Below are 21,019 nucleotides of genomic sequence, written 5' to 3'. Positions count from 1 at the left end.
ACTGTCTATCACTTTCTGTCTTTGCGCATGCGCACGTTGATGTGCCGTTTTGGTTAAGAACAATGGGAACGTTTGCATCCAATCAGAATCGCAGAGCCACAAAATTTAATTCTGTTTTGTGTAAGAGTAAAACTTGCAGTCGGAATAAAAAGCTTTGACCAATGTAGACCCATATCTTGTTCTGCCTATACACAGTCACAATACGTTGACAATCCTGCTCGTGAAAATGAAACCGTCCAACGACCCCCTCCAACAAAATGGACGAGTCACCCCTTTAATAAAAGTATTTTGAAAAGCATAGGTTGAGACATTCACGCCTTCAAAATTCAAACAGAAAGACGATGCCGGTGTCTGTTTTTTTAAGGAGCTTTGTGGTTTTAGTGGCCGTCCACGTATGCAGTGGATCTACCGAGGCTGCCCACCAGGCGCCCTTGCACATCGGCGGTCTCTTCCCGCTGTCAGAGAAGGACGGCTGGAGCCGATTTTTCGGCCACAGCGCCCTGGTCGGTGCCAAGCGAGCGATTGAGGATATCAACAAGAGGAATGATGTGTTGCCGAACTACACCTTGGTCCTGCATGTCGCCGACACAGAGGTACTTTCTACAGTGCTGTTTAAAATGCATGGTTTCCATTACATTGTTTAAATTAAAATAGCATGGAAGAAAACAAATCGCAGCCCTCCACTCTATGGAAATCTGTGTTTAGCAAACACACGCAATCGTGATATCACTTTGTAAATTCGTTTTAAAGACGAACATTAGAACATTATGTGTACAAATTATGAACGGCAATTCTCGGCTGCTAGACACTATCCATCAATGCTCTTAATATAGGTTCTCCGGGCTATTTTAATCCAATTTGATTTCAGTTCACAGAGGTGTTTTGTTGTTGTTGTTTTTTTCGATTTCGTCCTGTGAAATCGATTCATGGCGCTAGTGGGGGTAGCGTTTAATTTCGTCAGTTGTCAGACGTTTTCAGGAGGATTCTATTTCGGCTTGCTCGCGCCTAGCGGCGTTATTCAGAAAGCAAAATTTGTCTTGCGTCGAACATTTTGATCATGCTCGCAACGTTTCGTCAAAACCTGTCTTCCTCGATTTCTGTGTTGGTTGAGCCTCGCTTCTTAACTTGTGAACATATTATGCGTACAGTTGTGCTTGAGTAAAAGATGACTAGTGTTCCTAACAGAGTGTTAAAGAGATTGCAGTCAGACGAATTCGATTTTTGAATGCTGCTACTCTGCGACGCCTTTGAAGAACTTGAACTGTAATGACTAATATTCTCGACGTGGTCTTGAAATGTACTAACCATCTTTTTCAAATTTATGGTTAAACACGAAATCGGTTTTGGAAATGGCGGGCTTTTTTTTCCTTGGACTAAATTGAAAAAGTCATGAGGTGAATTAGAATTAGGAACGTTTTGAAATATCCGGGGAAAACCAACGGTTTGGAATTGAAAGAGTTGAAAAAATTGATACCAAGAGAGCATTTTGAACAGTCATTTTGGGCCAAACACAGCTTTTACAGTACTGGGAGTTATCATACGTAGGGCTAAATAACATTTGTTGGAAATCGATTCGAAGGCTTAAATCCCGCTGTCCTAAATCATTATGCGAGTAGTAAATAAACATTTTACTTAGCAATTAAGTAAATAAATGATAATTAGTAAATAAAGTCAAACATTAATACGTTTCCAGCATCCCAACAGAAAGTGTTTAGGAATATTGCACATTCCTGAATGTATATATAGGTGTATTTAGCTGGCTCTCAAAGTTAAACAAATATCTGAAAATTCGCACAAAAACAGAACACCGATAAACTACATACATGTATTTTTCCCTAGGCGTAAGCTGAAAAAGGAACTGAACGGTAGTGTGCCCGGCAGAAGGGCGTGAGCGCTTTGGCCCTTTTGCCGGGAAGCATCCAAAAAACTTTTCGCGGCAAAAGGAAGAAAGTATGCAACTGTATTGCATTTTAATGAACTATGAAGATTTCTTGGCAAAAAGTAAAAAAAAAAATGCCCAAGTCCTTTAATAAGTTGTTCAAAGGTAGCTTTTTGTACTGCCCAGGTTGATTTCCTAGTAAATTAAATCCACTTTTACTAAATAAAGAGAGTCACTGTATTTCTTACGCCCTTTTGCCGGGGATATTTTGTCTGCTGTGATCATGCTTCCCAGCAAAAGGGCCTAAATGCGCTTATGCCCTTCTGCCAGGCACCCGACGACCACGTTTCAACAATTCCACCATATGAGCCCAACATATTCATACTCCAAAAATATAATATTGCTTGGAATTATAATGTGTTTTCACCGGCCGGGCTTTTTACAGTGTCGGGCTGCTAGTATTCTGGCACAAATATAGTGGAATTTAAAACGCACTTTTTTACTTATTTCTAAATTTATTTCCATTGTAATTGGTAAGGCCTTTTTCTGTTGGGCTGCTAGAACTCCGAGTGTTAAAACCTATGACGTGTTTGCTGAGATCTTTTCGTCCTCTGTTTTTTTAAATTTATTTATTTTTTATTAGGCGTATTTATAACAAACCAGCCACACAAGAAGAAAGCATGATATAAAATGCTACAGTTTAAAATCCGGATTTTTGATGCAGCCATCAAGCAAACAATGCTCGGAACTGTTGCCTTAAATCTTTCACATTGTTGTATTTGTTGGCAAAGATTTAGCACGATCGATTAAATATCGTGAAAATGTTTTGTATCTTTCGTAAGTCAGGATCATTTGTGCAAGTCAATGGAAAATCAAAGATTTTTGACAGCGTGCTGTGGAAATGCTCTCAAATTGGCCCCAAGATGTGTTAAAACATGTTTAAAAACATATTAATGCTTAGAATTAATGAAATGTTTGATGGACATGATTTCAATTGGAAACAAAATGCCCCCGACTACTCTTACGGTTTGGACGTAGAAAGAAATTAGATGTCGCCATTGGAACTCAGGAAAAAGTTGCAGATGTGTTTTATAGATAATTTCGAGAAATGTAAGACAGAAATTCAGTCCAATTGGCGTTTAATTAGTTTTACAAACTTCTTTTTCTGTTTATTGTAACATTGGTTGTGTTTGAAAATATATATTAATACAAATAAATAAAAAAAAAATAATAAAAAGAAGAAAAACACACGAAACACAGCAAAGATGATGTGATCAGCCGATGAACAACACTTATCTCACAGATCGCTTTTTGCAAAGCAGATGCGTTGCAGCATTGAACGCAAAATGCGAAATTCTTGACCTCAGCAAGTGCTCTGCAAGTTCCCCGATGAAAATCGAATTTGTTGGGAGGTGTTCAAAGAATTCAAAGAATGCCATTCTCACTGGGACAATGGAAAGAGATTTAAGGGTGTAGATCTTAGGGAAATTGCATGGACAACCTTTCTAATTTGAATTGGCGATCTTCAAAATGAAAGAAAAAACTGCGTGTGCTGGGTGGACACTCCGTCGACACTAGAATGACGAATTTGGAGCGTGATCTTCTCGGAGCTGTTGATGAAGAGAGAGTTGCGAATCGAGTGTCTCAAGTGTTGAAAAACAAAAATGATGAATTATGATTCTATGTGCATGGACAATTAGGACACCGTAGCTGCCAGCTTTACTGCACACAAAATGCCATTTTAGTTCCAAAGTCTGAAGATGGTGCTAAGCATGAAAGCTAATAGACTTAGCATTTTACTTATTAACAACAAAAAATCTAACGTGAAAATATGAATCTTTCTCCCCAGTTTGTATCATCGATACAGTTTTAGACAATGTCTTCCACAAATGACACGAAATGGTAGTCGGCTCTTGTTCGTGAAAAAAAGAAAGGGCGGGAAAATGTGACCCAGCGCATCGAAGTCAGGAATAAGTCTCAAATTGACTTTTTGAGATTTTGTACATGGTTAGAAAAAGAATTGCATAAGTTGTCAAATTACAAGGAATTTAGCTGTATGAGTTTGTAACCTTTAAAAAGCCAAATACAATCAATTGCAAAGTATTGCATCCCTTGCTTCCAGGGAGATTTTGTACATGGTTAGAAAAAGAATTTCATAAGTTGTCAAATTACAAGGAATTTAGCTGTAACAGTTTGTAACCTTTAAAAAAGCCAAATACAATCACTTGCAGAGTATAGCATCCCTTGCTTCCAGGGAATCGAAGAGTTCCTTATTCATTTACGTTCTTATTTATCATCAGTGGGCAAATTCAGCTGACCAGTACTTCTGGTCGAAACTGGAAGTTTGGTTTTTATTTTAAACTTGTTAAAGATGGCTTTCAGTGGTGTAAGTCCCTAAATGATGCTATTGTCGCAGCCTCCATGCAGTAGTCGGTTAAAAAATGTAGGAAATGGTTTTACTGTAAAGTGTCGTGAAATTTTCTATAATAGCTTGAAAAAGAGTCGATGTGATGAGTTTTATGCAGATGATGCGTCTGTGGTCTCAAGCTGATGATTTCATCTGATGAAATTGAAAATAATTGTTGGAAAATACAAGTGAGAAATAAGTCTTGAAATTTTATCCATGAAAATGATAGAAGAAATGAAGGTTTTAAGTTTACTTGCGGTGACGTCATGATGATGTCATCGATATCAAACAATAAAGCTGGATAAACATTGATATTTTAACCCTTTATTTTCAGCACACTCAAAACGTCTTATCACATTGTTTGATAATACATTTAATCTCCATTGCGCATTATTTTCTTGTTTGATAACAATAGGCCTACTTTTCCAATTGAATGAAACTATAGTTTAAGAATTTTCCATCCAATCATCTAGCGTTCATACATGGCATGTACGCTTCCCTCTAGATCTGTTTACTTTAAAAACTACGGAGCTAGAAGTTGATACGGAGCTTGGCATTATACAACAGACTTCGCATCATTTAATCTCTGCTAACGATGTTAACCATAGAATTTAAATGAACGTGCTTTGTTTTTTTTTTTTTTAACTACATTAAACCGCTAACGCTACATCGTTATTGTTGTGGTTTGTCGTTTGCCTTTTAATTCGATAACGCCCTTATCTTGCAGGAATATACTTGTTTTTTCCTGCTCTGGTTTCTGGAGTCTCTCTAACTCTCTCGACAGGGAAGCATGCCGGTGGCCTTGAATAAGTTCTACGAGTTCACCTACAAGCCGCCGGTCAAAGTGGCCATTTTCGGCCCGATGCTGTCTTCACTGACCGAAGTGGTCGCCGAGGTGATCGGCAAATGGAACATCGTGGAGGTGAAGGCCTGATAGGTTGAACGTAATTATTTTGTTAAAATATTGCTCGATGTAAACGTGGCAATGTCAATATAAAAGACCACAGATACTCTTCAAAAAGCGCAATGCCGTTCAACATTCAAAATCTAATATTCACAACTGTAGTGTTTAAATGAGTGAATAGATATACAAAAACTAAAGTAATTGTTGGTGTGGTTCGAGAAATCTTAATTTTGCAATTACTCATATTTAAATGGACACGTGCACAGATTCTGACAGGGAGTCTAAAAAGTATCCCCAATGTTGACCTTTGCAGTGGTGTTACAATGGGGAATCTGAAGGACGGTTGATATTACAAGAGAATGTAAATTCAGAAGCGATATATTGCATCACGAAAGATTTGCAGCGAAAATTTGATGGAGTTGAAATGTGTACAACTTTGCGATTTCATGGCATGAATGTTTGACCTGACGTCACGAATTCGCGTTTGTATTCGCTTTCCATGAAGTGTGAAGCGGCTCTCGGGTACCAAGCCTTGAAGAAAGGCTATAATTCAATAGCATTTCTTTTCAAACTCCCCCCCCCCTTTTAAATATGCATTCTTTAAAATCTGATTCTTCTTTCAATGGTGAACTTTCTACCAATTCATCGATCGATCTTTGGGACTCTTTTCCAGGGAATTAAAATATGATATTTCAACAGTGGAAACTACCAAGAGGCGCGTGAAAAGTTGTCTCCCCTCAAGATTGGCAATACACCCACTTTTCCATAGAAAAGTACTCACAGAGTTTGTTTGTAAATATTGTATAAAAACGTAAAAATCGCCACCTAGAAACATACATTTGGGGTGGTGACACTTACAGCCCCACTTGGGAACTGCAGGAGCACTGACCTCCTTCGACCCCCCTCCCCTGTAGTGACGTCACTGGTCATGGGTTGGAATTTTAACCCAAGTCAGCTCCGCCGCGCACCCTCTCCCCATTTTTTGTGTGCACTCGTGACTTTTTATTCTCACAGATGTCCCCGGCGGCATCGTCTCCCGTGCTGAGTGAGAGAGAGAGGTATCCCCACATCTACCGCATGATCACCTCAGCGGCCGGCTTCTCCTCGGCCGAGTTCCGCATGTGCCGGCTCTTCGGGTGGGACAAGATCGCGACCCTGCACGAGACTACGGAGCCGCATGTTGGGGTGAGTCACTTAGGTTTTAAGGTTGTCAAAGTAACATTTTTCTAGGCGATTGGGCTGAGCTCAATCATCTTTTTGAAATTTGTTGTTGAAGTTTACAATTTATATCGCATAAGACGTTGTTTTTAAAAGATTCTATCTATAATTATCTATGAGCCTCTTAAGCTGTAATGAACAGAGGATCTTTGCTACAAGCTTAGTCAATATCTTTGAGCTATACAAACGTATTGCTCTACAAATCTGTGCTGTAGCAGCGCAACATACTTACGTTCGATAGTACGAAATGTTGCGAAGCTGCGCCACGCGTACGTTTAAGTAATATTAAAATTCTACGACGGCTGTTACTTTCCTTTATCGCAACACTCGTCAAACAGTCGTTGGATCACACCAGCCAGCTATTTTGAAAAGTGTTCGTCTTTTCTTCGTCGGAACCAGGCAGAATAAAACGCCAGTTCTCTCATGGGCAAACAAGTATTCCATTACCTTCTAAAACAACGTTGTACATTTCTTGTATAGGCTTAAGCCTCGTTAAACACCAACTCCAATGATGCTAACTTTTCTCATATTGAATCCTATTCAGAAGAGCCAAGTCTAATGAAAGCTAATATCTCCATTGCAATACACGTTTTTAAGTTAACAAAGCATAGTTTTTGTATCCATTTTTCCTGCGTGTCTAGTCCGATGTTGTAAAAATGGACGTGTCGTCACGATTCATTTGAATCTAATGAATATGGAGTTCTGTGATGCATTACCGTTGGGAGGAAATACCAACTTTTGCGCCAAGCATTGCGTATCCCTCAAAGTATCTCCCGGAGCGATTACGGCGGAAGAACGTAAGGCACACATGTTATATTAATGGAGTCGATATTGTGTCCATGAAAGTAAAGGCATGAACGCATCGTGTACGCAACCCACCAAAAAACGTGCATATGGCCTTAAGTGGCGGACTTACGCAGTGCGTAACTTTCTTGGAATCGTTCTTAACTTGTTGCGCTAGTAACCAGTGAAATAAGACGTGAGTGGAGTGACGCTATTGCGGTATGTTTCAGGAAATCGGCTGCTGCGGGTCCTCCTTTTCCCGAGCCAAGCTCGGTCAAGCAAAACGCAATACAAACGAACTGGCCAGTCAGCAGGTCTGACTTATCCAGCTAAACTTTCAAAAAGTACCAATCCCAACAAAGAACAGTCTGTATCAGTACAGAAGTATCTACACCACAAGGTTTTTTGGTGAATAGGCCTACTGGGACCTCGCAAATCAATTTAAAAACCATATTAGAGTTTTTCTTCTTTTGCATCTACGGTATTACCATCAGCACAACTGCCAGATATAATGCTCTTGCTTTACCAAGAGAAATGTTCATAACAGCAGTGATGTTTGAAGGATCATTTGAGGTTTTGCGTGTATAATATTTCGATATTTTGAAAGTGGCCTATTTTGAGTTGTTTGTATGATAATTGTATAGATGTGTTTTGTATTACACATTCAGATAGTGAAATTTTCCCAGAAGACATTTACGTTTGATTGATCGATCGATCGATTGATTCTTATCAACGTAGGCGTCGCCACTGAGTTTTTCCTGGGGGGGGGATTGGCGTATCAAGGTTTGGGGTCTTGGTTTCAAAGATTTCTGATGCAAAGGTTTTTTCAAGTTGGATCTTTTTTTAAGTATTTGCTTTTTCAATACCTAACATCCGTACATAATAAGGGCGACTCGTCTCCTGGATATTGATTTGCATCCTCCCCCCCCCACAACACATAAGAGGGTGAAGGACGTTTATAAAGGGTGGGTGAAGCCAAGGTTGTTATCAGCAGCAAACAGATAAGCAATTAATGGTGGGAAGAATTGGTCAATTCCCAGGTAATTCCAAGATAATTGGTTAAATTTTGTCGCCTTTCATCTCCTTTTACCATTAATAGTGGAGATAATTGGTGGATTCCGATGTAACAATAAGTAAATTGGATTGTGTCCCCTCTCATCTCTTACATAATTTTTTCCAATTGTTCTTCATCCTTATCATTTTCTATCTTTCTTTTCCTGCCGGCAATCGCCCCTGTTGCCTCCCTCGAGACTCCCCTGCGTACCTAATTGGGTTCTCTTGTGATCATACTACCGTTGTTTGTTCCGTTAATTCCCAGGCAATAAACGAACTCCAGCGGTTGGCTTCTGAGAGCAACTTGTCTATCATTGCAGCTGAGAGCTTCTACAAGGACCCGTTCGAGGCTATGGAACGACTCAAGGTACGTAATCCGCGAGTCGGACGTGCTAGCTCTGATCGTCTTCGCGGACAGACCAATATTAGATAGGTGACCGCGGACGACTTTCATATCCTCCCGTGTATTGGCGTATGGGGATGTTACATTGTAGTCTATTCGGGGTTTATTTTATCATTTACATAGAAGCCAATCACGGCCTAATTTTGTAGGAAGATATAATAACTGAAATATATAAAAGACACGAATTAGATGTGAATATAATTGCATGTGGTCCATTTTTTTTAGATGTGAATATAATTGCATGTGGTCCATAAAGTCTCTGTTACAAGCATAATAAGATTATACCAAATACATGGGAAATCTATCAGTTTTTACAATGCTACATTGTAGCCAACTAACAAACAGGAAGCGGGGGATGTAAAGTAGAGGTAAGATGTTAAAGGCTGGCTGTTGGATGGAGGCTGGATACCAGATGGGGTAGGGAAGGGATATGAAGGGTGTGGATACCATAAGAGGCCAGGCAAACATGTAACTATGACATAAAAACATAGTAGTCGATCAAACTATCAATTTGTAAACACTGAACTATTTCAGACAAGAAACAATAGGCTGGCATCCCTTCATGTGCTAATAATAAAACAAAAGGTCCAAAATATCTCTCAAAAAATGAAAGACAAGATGGGGTATCAATTTCAGAGAATGCGGAGGGATGTGGGGGCGATAATACGTGTAGAAGGGGGGATTGTGGGTTGCACAATTGCAATAAATGAGGACCTTTTAAAAACAATCTGAAATATTGTTAAAAGCAGCAATGGTCAACCACGTTTTATTAGCTGCAAACAACCTATGATATTTAAAAACTAGTTTGAGATAAATTATTCAAATTAAGTCTGGAAATGGCGAAAGCCAGTTTGGTACGCCAAAGACAATAATTAGTCATAACTTCAGCGAGTTGCTAAAACTAGGACTTTACAATACGATTTAAATTACAGATAAAGTATTAACAACAGCTGGTTGGGAAGATGAGAGTAATTCTGGTTGTGAGATTCCTTTCAAAATTTAAGCACGAAGTGGATTGCATCTCCGGAACCTGGGAATTTTTTAGAGTCTGTCATTTTATGGGTGAAATTAGTATTGCAACGGCAAACGACAACGATAAAAAGTGTACCACTTTTGCATTGCAGCGCAAAGATGTCCGCATAATCGTGGCGAGCTTCTACGAAAGAATGGCTCGGAAGGTTTTCTGCAGTGTAAGTACATGTTGCGTTGTACTTAGCTCGCTCGTGGAATGACATAAGTGTATGATAGTGTAATGCAACATGAAAGTAGTAACACGTAGCAGTCACTACGAAGCACGGACGTATATAAAAAACCTGGACTTGCAACGCCTTTGTATGAAAAAGAAGCCAACCAGCGGCCATTTTACCGAGCCGATTACAGAAACGTTGGTTGGCTCCCTTCTATTGACTTCAGGAAGAACAAAGGCGGGCATTGCCAGGACAGCTTTGTATTCAGCTCGGTAAAATGGCCGTGAATGGATTAAATGATCTCTATAAGCTGATTAAGGGCATTGCGAGTCCAGATTTTGTTAAACACGTCCGTGCTACGAAGTCGTTAAGCCTGAAGGTTCATCTAATAAAGATAATAAACTCTTTTTTCTTATTTTTAACAACAGGGAAAAATCTTTACCGGGCCGTATTGAAACACTTCAAATGAATAATGCATGGACATTGCAGTTCCAAAAGAATTAAAATGCATTTGTTTTAATTGACCATTTGACAGTAAGTCGTGTTAGAGAATTTCATAAAGATGACAGATTTTAGCCTGAGGGACTTTGTGTCAATTAGATAAAACTAAAAGAGAGAGTTGAAAATAGCAAATGTTTCTCTGCGTTCTGGTTTTTATTTCAAAGAATCAATTCACATGGACATGTTTTTGGACATATACGATTTATCTAGCTGATTCTGGTTCTTGTAAGTACGCAGTAAAAAGCAAACCCATTTGCATGGAGCAAACACAACGTGGCGAGGCATTATTCTCATTATAATCTTCGCAGGCCTAATTCAACTTTTAAGTACGGTACACTCTATTCGCGATCTGTGCTGCATTCAGATATTCAAGTTGGGCATGTACGGCCCAAACTACGTCTGGATGATCCCCGGTTACTATAGCAACGGTTGGTGGATGACGACTGAGGAAGGCTTGGATTGCACTCCGGACGAACTCAAGAGGGCGACAGAGGGATACCTGACCATCGCCTATAGCAAGTACGGGAGGAGCGACCACCCTGGCATCGGAGGAAGGGTAAGTGATATGATTATGATTGCCGTATGTCGTGCCGTATGTTTACATGACCAAAAGACCAACCCCATGACAAGTATGTTCACCCAGCACTGCCAGTGTATCAGTTAAGTTAATATATGAGATTGAATGGGGCAGCGCATGACAGGGGTAGCCATAATCCGGTCCTGTCTCCTTCGATACGGCTTCGAATTTTGTTCCTAAGAGGCAGCGGTGGAGAGCCGTAGCCAGTGTTCGATACTTGTACATGCCGTGGTCTCACATGGAGACGCCGCACCGCGTGTTGCCGACATAGAGCACAACATAAACCGTTGAAAATATTTCCTGTAGGGGTTTGTCTGAAGATATACCTCACATATATATTAGCCATGGACGTTTTTAATGACACACATGATAAAGCAAAAAAGTAGAAGGGTTTTTTTGAAGAGATATTGAACTTTAGCAAGGCAATGACCATCAGGATGGCCTTTAGTTCAACGCTGGCTTCATATTTATGCGTTTGACATTCTTGTGAAAATCCCAATTGCAAGAATATCATGATTTGTTTCGCACGAAGAGAGGAAATAAACGAATTTTCACTGCTCGAAAAAGGCTACTGCATATTTGATTACATGAGATAATTGATTGACAAACTAATCCACCAAATGTCTGTTTCCATTACAAAAGCTCACTGGCGTTTCAGTAGATGACCCTGAAAAACAAGCACAACTAAGTTGAGTAAGGAAACATACGAAATGAACAGAAAAAGTGTTGTATTTTTTGGTGCATGTTCGTCTTTTGAGGAACTGATGTAAATGTCTAATATTCAACCTAATCGAATGTTGAAAACCAAGCTGAATCTCCCATTCACAGCACTTCAACATCTGAAATCAAAATTCCAAAAATAACACCGGCACATTCGCTACAGTGTACAAAACTATTTGAATATTTAATATCCAAGAAAGCCCTTGCATTTTACAGTACCAACCCCACGTCAAAGGCGAATACCAAACTAAGGTTACGCTTTTGAAGTACATCGTATGTCAAAATATCAAACATCAAATTACAATCTGCGCATCTGCACAGACCTATTTCTTAGCGAATATTCATATATAACATGGTTTACCGGACAATAGCGGGAACTAATGACCCGTGCTGTTGGATGATTGGTACTTGTCCTAGGCACCACATACGTGTAGCAAGATGAATATTTATGTCATGTACACGCCCAAGCGACAATTCGTCGATCACCCGGTAACACCTATGCCAAGATATGAACAGTTGTACATACCTAGTGTTGATGAGTAGGGTGTTAAGCAATATTCTTGGGGGAAAATGGTAGGTCTAGTTTAAATTGGATCTCAAGATATCACAAATTAAGGATGACATGTACAAATGGTTTGTCCACAGGAACTTCATTGCTCATAAGCATGATTGAACACAACGAAGACATTGAGACTAGTTATTGTTTGATTAGAAGAGGAAATAGCGCAATTTAATAATATTTTATGGCGGTCATTTCTAATAGCCAAAATGGCCGCCATACAAGAATCCACGCTAATGCCAAATTGGCTTTTGAATTTTCCATTCTCTGGAGACTCTAAAAATATATAGGTTTGCTAATTTCCAAACATTAAAAAAAAATACTGAACCTGACTAGTCGGAGAACAATTACCTTGAAGTTGGGTTTACACCTTTGAAACTACCCTCTATAAAATCCCCTCCTGTGTGGCACAGGGGGAATGCAGCGTAGTGTATCATTGCCCGCCTGATCTGCCGTAAAAAGGATTCGTTTAGCTCTTTGTCTGCCCGTCACAAGGTGGTTATATTTAAATGATTAGCACGTCACAAAGTATACTGTATTCCGGTACAATTTTATGTGCAGACTCCAGAGGAATTCAGACAGGAGCTTGCCGACGACGTAGGCTATAACATTTCCGTTACCGATCGCGGCTCTGTTGCCGTTGGCTACGACGGCGTCTGGGCCCTGGCCCAGGCTCTCAAAGCAGCAGAAGCTAACCTCATGAGACGTCTGGACTCCTATCAGTATGGAGACGCTGAGTACGCTCTGACTGTAGGGAAGAGCATCAAGGAAGTCAGTTTCGCTGGCATGTCGGTGAGCTATACACCGTGTCCTAAAATACGCTCACAAACGTTGACATCAAAGGTTGATCTTCAAGACCTTTTAGGTGCGCTGCTATATTTCTACAGAATAGTCATTGGCAAAGGGATCTATCTGAAAAACGATGAGCAATGACAAATTTACACTGGCCTTGTACTCCTCGAGCGAAATGTTCATACCAAGAAAAGAGTGGCCTAGACCCCTGTCAATTCCTGACCACCCAAGACTCGCGAAGCCGAAGACCATCTGAAAAAAATAAAGTGGAATGCTGAGTTGACAACTTCTGATTTTAAACATTGGAAAGATTGTACCCGTATTCCAAAGCTCGTCCTTCCTTACAGGGCCCAGTGAAGTTTTCTCAAGGTGGCGATAGAATGGGCGATCTTCTGATAGAACAGAATATTGGTGAGCAAAACCTTCTGTTTCCTCTTTTAAGTTGAAATGTTAAGATCTGAAAAAACTGAAGTGATAGTATGTGCTGAGATGAGGCTGCTTCTTTTTAATTCCTAGCTTATGGCCCTAATTTTGGCTTGCGATCCGACAGGAAAGATTTTAATAACGGTTACCCTCTCTGCAACGTCTGTCAGAGAAGGGGAACAAAGTAGAATTCCGCTGCGGACACTTTCATCGGGCCCAAGTGGATCAAAAGATAATTCGAAAGAAGCAGTTAAAATGGAAATCCGATGTCCCGGGAATGAATTGGCTGCCAGAAAAATGGACAATGTGCATTGTTTTTTTCGTTAGTCCATCTTTGAAAAGCAAGCGTTTTCATCGATGGCGACGCATTTTCCTGCAACTGCTACTAAAGTTGCTAACAAAAGACTTATTCCTCGTTTTGTTTTAGTAAAAATCGTGAATGTATAAACGCTTATTCAGCAATAAGACAGCGTAGGCCACCTTGAACACTTTGTATCGTTTAATTTAAGCTTTTGTAAGTTCAAAGAGTTATTCACTCTGTTGAAGTCTCACTTTTCCGCTTTCAAGGCCCCCCCCAAATTGAGGGCAAATTAAAAGGGGCGCCCTAAACCACGATTTTATGTCATTTCCAAAGAGGGGATGGAGGACATCGTTGGCGTCTACAACAGCATACAGGACGAGATCACCTGGAATATTCCTACTGAACAGCTGTGGTACTACAGTGGTAAGATAAGTTTGATGAGACAAGAAAAGAAATTCTAGCTAGAAAGGTCCAGCATGCCGCTGCACATAACAGTCACATGCACTCAGCAATCACAGCTGTGATCGACGTAGGTACACTAGAACAGCCACAGAGAGGTTAAGTCACCTGATCCAACAACCCACCGCTGTTAACCAGGCTTTTAAAGAGAAATACCACTCTGCAGAACAGGGCCAAAATATGATGTAATTGCCTGACTTATGTAACAGCTTCACCGCCATGGGGTCTCAGGCACAAAAAAAGGGGGAGATAAGACATTCGGAAAAGCTGGCTTGCTTATACCCAGCAAGAAATGAGACCGGGGGTACCCCCCAACATGTCCAATCCCTATACACATTCCAGACTATTGTTACTTAACACATCCCCCCAAGATGTCTGAAAGGAATTCCCCAGATTCCTGCGAGACAATGACAACACAAAGCGGGGGGGGGGTTCTCTCCGTCTCATACCTTGCTGCATGTGGGCTTGCCTAACCTAATGGATAAGGAAAATAATTAAGGATGTGGGTACTTTTCGTTTGAATCTGGGATGGCATTTTCCATTCTCCAGGTTCTTACCTGTTTGAAAGGCTATGACGGTAGGCCTGCTGTCAAATTCGTTGCCTTGAGGTTTATATTAGCGAAGCATAAAATCTCCCTTAATGCGTCATCGATTAGGTAATACCTTAATATATTTCGCCCCATTAAGAGTAGGGGCATTTGTCCGTGAAAGCCATGTTTGTCAACAGCAGCGGGGAATCGGATTAAGTGGTCGAGTAGAGCTTGGCTAAACATACCAGAAATTCTCTGTTACGTTAACTGCACCGCTTTGGTTTTGAAGGAGGAGAGCCACCGTTTGATTCCGACATAACCAAGACCATTGAGCTTTTGCAAAGCATTCCTAATGGAATCCTGGCTACAGTGATCGTGTTAGCAGCCCTGGGGTCCGCTCTGGCCATCACGTTTCTCGTGTTCAACATCTGGAAACGCAACGAAAGGTTGGTGCATTGGCAAACCCGAGATTGGTTCTTGGACCCGACAATACTGACCGTATTCATGCGTCGGCCATCTTGAATTGAGCGTGAGGTAAATCTTTACTTCTGGGAACAGGAGAGTTAAAACAACAATGGCAAAATTAACATTTAATTGCAATATGAATTTATGATAATTTTGTTCAGAATAAGTTACAAATGGTGACTCATTAATGATTGAAACTATTTCCAAAATTGATTTAAACTACGTTACAAGGAAGTGAGGTTTGGAACTCCTTAATAGTTAGAGCACCACCCCATTCGACAGATTATATTGAAGAAGATAAAGTCAGGGAACAAAGGGAGAAAACAGATGTTCCCAGTGAAGAAGGTTTGTCCCCCGTACGCGTATTACTTACCGGTACGGAGCCACAATGACGAAGAACAGGACGCAATAAAAAAATATTGACGTAAAAACTAGAATGAAACGAGCACATGCAAATTATTTCTGAAATGTTGATTTTTCTTCGTATTATGTGTTATAATCATGCACTTTTTGATTGATACTAATCTGTTTGAAATAATTCTCTTTTCGGAGTAATCAATTACTTAGAGGGAATATTTTAGGTCATTACGTTTACCCTTTGACAGCTACGGTCTAGAATCGCGTATGCCCAAATAAGGGCGTTTCGCAATAGTGTGCCTCCAAGAGTTTGCAACGCGTTGACCAATCACAGTGCGCGAAATCTGTCTACCCAATGCGTATTTGGAAGGGATTGACAGATTTCGAGCATTTTGATTGGTCACATTGCGTTGCAAACTCTTGGAGGTGCACTACTGTGAAGTGCCCATGTTGGCCAATGAACAACTGAGTCGGCTAGCACCATACTAGACCGCGCTGCACGTTTAGCGGGAAACCCCGCTCAGGGTTACAAAACTTAATTATTTAAATGCGTGTTTTTTCCTCTTTTGTGAGATTTGTCATTATGAAAATACATGATTTGGAGAAATCATAGCCTGCGCTTTTACATGACGTGGTTCTTGAGTTTGTGAAAACTTTCTTTAACTGTGATATCCGTCCTGAAATCCATCCCTCGAAAGTTACTGACCAAACGCCAGTTGTTGTATCGGAGTTCCAGTTTTGCGCCCGTCACACCGATATCCTCTGTTTCGAGGATCCATTACAGCATGAGAACTCTTATGAATGAACTTCTGCGAAAGTAACTACTACAAATGTGAATATTCATGAAAAACATCCCTGCGTTTTGAAGCCGTTCTTCGCCGGGTCATCACTCATGAATTATGTATTTTGTTTGACCCAGCTGCAAGAGTGGGCCAAGGGACATGCGCACAGCCGTATTTCGCTTTGTTTGCCAAGCTTAGCAGAAGGACAGGTTGTTTTTCCAAATCTGCGCGATATGAAACCACCTTGACTATCCTACTCATTGATGTAGCAAGCTATAGCAGTATGTCTCAGTGGACCAAACCTTTCTACACGCCACCATTATCCTTCACCCAATAACAGTGTCTCTAGATCCAATCGTGTTCCTGACAAAGGATTTCTCTCCTGCGATCTCCACAGACAGATCAAGATGTCAAGCCCAAAGGTGAACAACATCATCGTAATTGGCATCCTGTTAGCATACCTTGGTGTTGTTCTGCTTGGCATCGATAAATCTACGGTGGACGCTGAAAGTTTCCTCTGCATTTGCAGGGTAGGGGGGCTTCTTGAAATTAAAGTGTAACAGCTAGGTGCAATTACTCAACGGCCAGATCAAAACTGGAGCAGTAATGTAACCTTTTCCTTTTAGGTGCGCTCGTGGATAATCCCAATGGCCTTCACTCTGGCGTTTGGAGGAATGTTCACCAAGATGTGGAGGGTGTATAGTATCGTCATCGCCAACAAGACCAAGAGAAAGGTACCTATTCGATTTTTGTGGTGGAGCTCGTATCTGCTAGCCCTCCAGATTTAGAACTAGAAAAACCAAACCTTTTTTATTTGAAAAGCGTCGGATCCTCGAACCGACAATCCATACCAATATAAATGTATGAAAACACGGCTCCGCTGTCCAACCGACGGCAAAGTCTCTGATTTCAGTTTTTTGGGTTTGTGAGCTTTGCTCATCGGCGGCCAGCCCTGGTGGTAAGGGATATACCTCCTTTTTCCTTGTTTGGAAAATTACATTCTTCCCTCCGACTTAAATACCTTTTTTTGAAACCATAGACTTATAAAAACAAACAAAGAGGTTTTCACTCCACAGCTCGAAATTCTTCTCATCCCCGTTATGAACATGTGAGAAAAAGCCACGTGTAATTATGGGAGATTCAAACAGTTCGCCCTCTTCATTGGCAGATTATGACATAGAGGCCTGAGAAAGGTCTGTTTTTAGACTGCACCCAAGGTAAACCAATGAAACCTCAAAATAAGGGGAAAGTAGCTTGCTGAAATTGAAGTACATGGGGAATGTCAGAGACTTTATTTCAACCCTTCACCTGGCTGATAATTCAGTTCTTGGTTCGTCAGGTCATTAAGGACCACTATCTCTTCGGTATCATCGCCATGCTGTTGTTGGTGGATTTTGCCATACTCGTCCCCTGGCAGATCATCGATCCAATACGCATTAAGGAAGACAGACTCCCCATAGTTCAGGTAACTTTGAAAATCGGCTAAACGACATATTCCAAGAAAGGGGCGTTTTATTATCTATTCATGTATTCACTTAAGATGGTTTGCCCAAGCCTATTGGCTGAGATGCCGTCACGTGGAAGATCTTAATCGGTTAGGCTAAAGTGTTTTCCTAAAGGAAGGTGTGTTTTGAAGCTCAGTGAAGCTTGGCAAAAAAGAATGATTGATTAAACATAATTTCATGTGACTGTAATTTCGACCAATTAATTAAGAAGTAATAAGTGTAATTTTTTGGCCTAAGCCTGCCAAGGTGACACAAGATATTGTCTCCTTTCCCCAATTTGGTGTTGTGTGACGTCAAAATTTCGAGATGTATTTTTGTCTATAGAGCGAAAAGTGTTCCACCAATAGGGGCAGTAACGGCCATTTCAGCCTGGTTAACGATCCGGCAAAAACAAGTCATTTGACAGTGACCTATGAACACGGATAGGAAAATGCACACAAAATTTTCTAACGAAAAAGTAGAGGATCTTTGCTGAAACGTACGAGTTATTGTTGGAAAACGTTTGACTGATCAGTCTTAATCAATCGAGTACATGTATGCTTAGACCACCTTGGGGTGGGTCTTAATAAGCTTTCAGAGCTCAGACGGTCTTAAAAGTACTTCTGTAAAACTACCTAACCCTATTTTTATTCCCGTGTTAATGTCTCCTCTCTTCTACTCACGTGGTTTGCCGTAGACCAAAGAGGATCTGGAACACCACACGAAGCGCGTAGAGCTCTATGTCATCTGCGCGTCCGCTAACAACACCCTTTGGACTCTGGTGGTTATCGTCTACAAGGCGTTCGTCCTCGTCTTTGGCGCGTTTTTAGCCTGGTCCACAAGGTGAGGGCAGTTTTGGCTGTTTAGTGTATTGGGCGCCCTCTGGAGTGTCACACCAATAGTGATTGTTTTTAGGAGTCAGGGAAAATACTTTAGCGGGTGATCCATGAATCACGATGTAAATGATTACCGATGAATTGTGTTCGAGTAGCTAGTACTGTAGGTTTTAAGTCCAGTGTGAGCAGGAAACACCCAAAGATTGTATTCAGCTCAGTGTATGCGTCCCTTGAGTGACATGCACAGAGAAGTAAAATAAGTTAACCACAGAAAAATTGAAGTTCATTGAAGTCATCTACTGATTTCTGAAACCAGGACCTATTTTATCCGTTTTATAGAAATGTCAAAGTGTCTGGCTTGAATGATAGCCATTACGTGGGCTTGTCCATCTATAACACCGTCATCTGCTGTGTGGTGGCCGTTGCGCTGTCTTTCTTGAATACCTCGTCACCAGCCATGACCTTTGCCCTCGTCTCAGGGTTTATGCTCCTCTGCATAACGGTTTCACTCTGCATGTTGTTCTTTCCTAAGGTAAGGGACTCGTTAGGAAGAACAGCCACAGTTGATTTTGATCCCTTTTTATGTTTATCTCCCGGTTCTTGTCAAAGATGAAAAAGCTCGGCTGGGAGAAGAGCGCCCTCATTGTACAATTTAAAGACCATAATTCTTGTCTGTCTTATTTTGCTCAGTGGTAGAGCTGTTTAAGTCTTACATTTTCCCATACGCCAATGAGCTGAAAGATCTACCTAGGCACAGTGACTGGATCCGGGCTGGTCGTCATCAATGCTGATACCAAAGCAATTTGTCGATATTCAAAAATCTAGCAACAATCAGAGAAGAAACTTCACAGGGGGATTTAATCCGAACATTCTAAGGCTTAACAACTCAACAAGAAACCTGGCATGACTTTGCCTTTGAACAGAGCGACGAGGTGAGCTCGATCACCACAAAGGCTGATGGTTGTTGCGAATGAAGCGTGATCTGTTTGTAGAGACTGCTCGGGGGCCCTTACGTAGACTAATTAAGCTGGCATGTTTGAAGTGCTTTAATTTCATCTCAACTTATTCCAGGTCGTGGAGGAAGGACACAGGGCGTTTGAACTACTCGGGAAATAACATCTCTCCAATAGGTTTTATGCACGGTACCCATCTTCCTAGTCAGTATTTTTGTTCCATGGGGATAGACTTAAGTAGATGTGTCGTCCTAATCCCCCATAACAAAAGATCTGACCAGGAAGGCTGATGCCGTGCATAACCTGTATTACCGCTTTCTGGCATGCCCGATATGTCCATATAGCTAGAACGGCAGCTGGCACTTGCTACACACCATCTATTTCAAAACCTATAGACCCCTTTGTATCTTACGATTATCGTCGCAACTTCTGGCTGGCAATCTGCATCGTTAAAAATGAACTGAAGTACTAAAATTCAATATTCATGTTTTCGTTGTTGCTGGGTATGATCTCACAACAATATCAAATTAAATGTGTGCAGAGCTGCTCGTGTATTTATGATGGCAAAAATAGGTCCAACGTTTGGGATTTTTCTCTCTTTATTTCTCTTTATTTTCAGGTCACAGTAATGAGTTGTAGTTAATTGCAAGCGAGGTATCACAAGCATTGTTAGGATATTACCGACCCCACTTGTCAAGCTAAAATGCAAGCAAAATGCAAGAATGTTTTCTGATCGTCTAAATGGTCGGCGACGATCATCGAGCATTTTTTTTTGGAAGTGTCAGAGTAGTAACTCTTTCCATGTGCGTCCTCCATGTTTTAAGTGAGTGGCTGGCGCAAGAAATCCAACCATCCGCATGGCTCCAAGATAACCTCCTTCACTAAGCAGTGTGAATGTTTAACGATGGCGACTGAAGGGAGTGGTTATCGGCCGGGGCCGTCTCCCCAAGGGGCTATCATTTTACAGTGCTGCAGCCAAAGGGGTGAAGGATATATATATATATATATATATATATATATATAATAAAAGTATTATTTTTTAAGTATTTGTGATTGAATAAATGTTCTACTGAAAAAAAAACTGTTTGTTGATGAGAACGGGGAAATTTTCATCGAAATATTTCCAGCCTATGGGAGCGCTTCTTTCATGACATGTTATGATGCAATCAACATGGCGGCACTCAGCGCACCGGGTACCGACATTGTGCTTATCATTGCATTATCGAGGAAAAGTCTTCAGGACCCCCACTATATCACCTGACTGTGTCCAAATGTTACAAAAGGCAATTTTAGGGTCCTAGTTATTCAGACTATGGTTTTGTTGGTTTATGTTCAACGTTTGGTGCAACCAGTCGATCTTTCAATCTTGTTGCATAATTGGCCAATATTTTCGCCAGCAGAGTGTCAAGCGGCATTATTTCCGAGCCAACTATAGTTGGGACTGAC

General features: G+C 40.8%; 1 protein-coding gene across 1 annotated transcript in view; it reads left to right on the top strand.

Moving 5' to 3' along the window:
• Window positions 1-330: 330 nt before the first annotated feature.
• LOC110975545 (gamma-aminobutyric acid type B receptor subunit 2-like) overlaps window positions 331-21,019 on the top strand; it is a 28,288-nt gene continuing 7,599 nt past the window's right edge. Inside the window, exons 1-15 of the mRNA XM_022228118.2 lie at window positions 331-593; window positions 5,071-5,208; window positions 6,205-6,375; window positions 8,510-8,611; window positions 9,772-9,837; window positions 10,700-10,891; window positions 12,753-12,983; window positions 13,331-13,394; window positions 14,041-14,130; window positions 14,986-15,142; window positions 16,698-16,830; window positions 16,927-17,034; window positions 17,640-17,765; window positions 18,482-18,627; window positions 18,960-19,152. Coding sequence (XP_022083810.2) covers window positions 342-593; window positions 5,071-5,208; window positions 6,205-6,375; window positions 8,510-8,611; window positions 9,772-9,837; window positions 10,700-10,891; window positions 12,753-12,983; window positions 13,331-13,394; window positions 14,041-14,130; window positions 14,986-15,142; window positions 16,698-16,830; window positions 16,927-17,034; window positions 17,640-17,765; window positions 18,482-18,627; window positions 18,960-19,152 — 2,169 coding nt within the window. The 5' untranslated portion in view covers window positions 331-341. The remainder of the gene's footprint in view (window positions 594-5,070; window positions 5,209-6,204; window positions 6,376-8,509; window positions 8,612-9,771; window positions 9,838-10,699; window positions 10,892-12,752; window positions 12,984-13,330; window positions 13,395-14,040; window positions 14,131-14,985; window positions 15,143-16,697; window positions 16,831-16,926; window positions 17,035-17,639; window positions 17,766-18,481; window positions 18,628-18,959; window positions 19,153-21,019) is intronic.

Source organism: Acanthaster planci, linkage group LG20 (genome assembly GCF_054643075.1).
Source record: "Acanthaster planci isolate LZ-2023a linkage group LG20, COTS_SCS, whole genome shotgun sequence".
In the NCBI taxonomy this organism is placed as follows: Eukaryota; Metazoa; Echinodermata; class Asteroidea; order Valvatida; family Acanthasteridae; genus Acanthaster; species Acanthaster planci.
The sequence above is the reverse complement of the archived record's forward strand: the minus strand, read 5'-3'. Positions and strand labels throughout refer to the sequence as shown.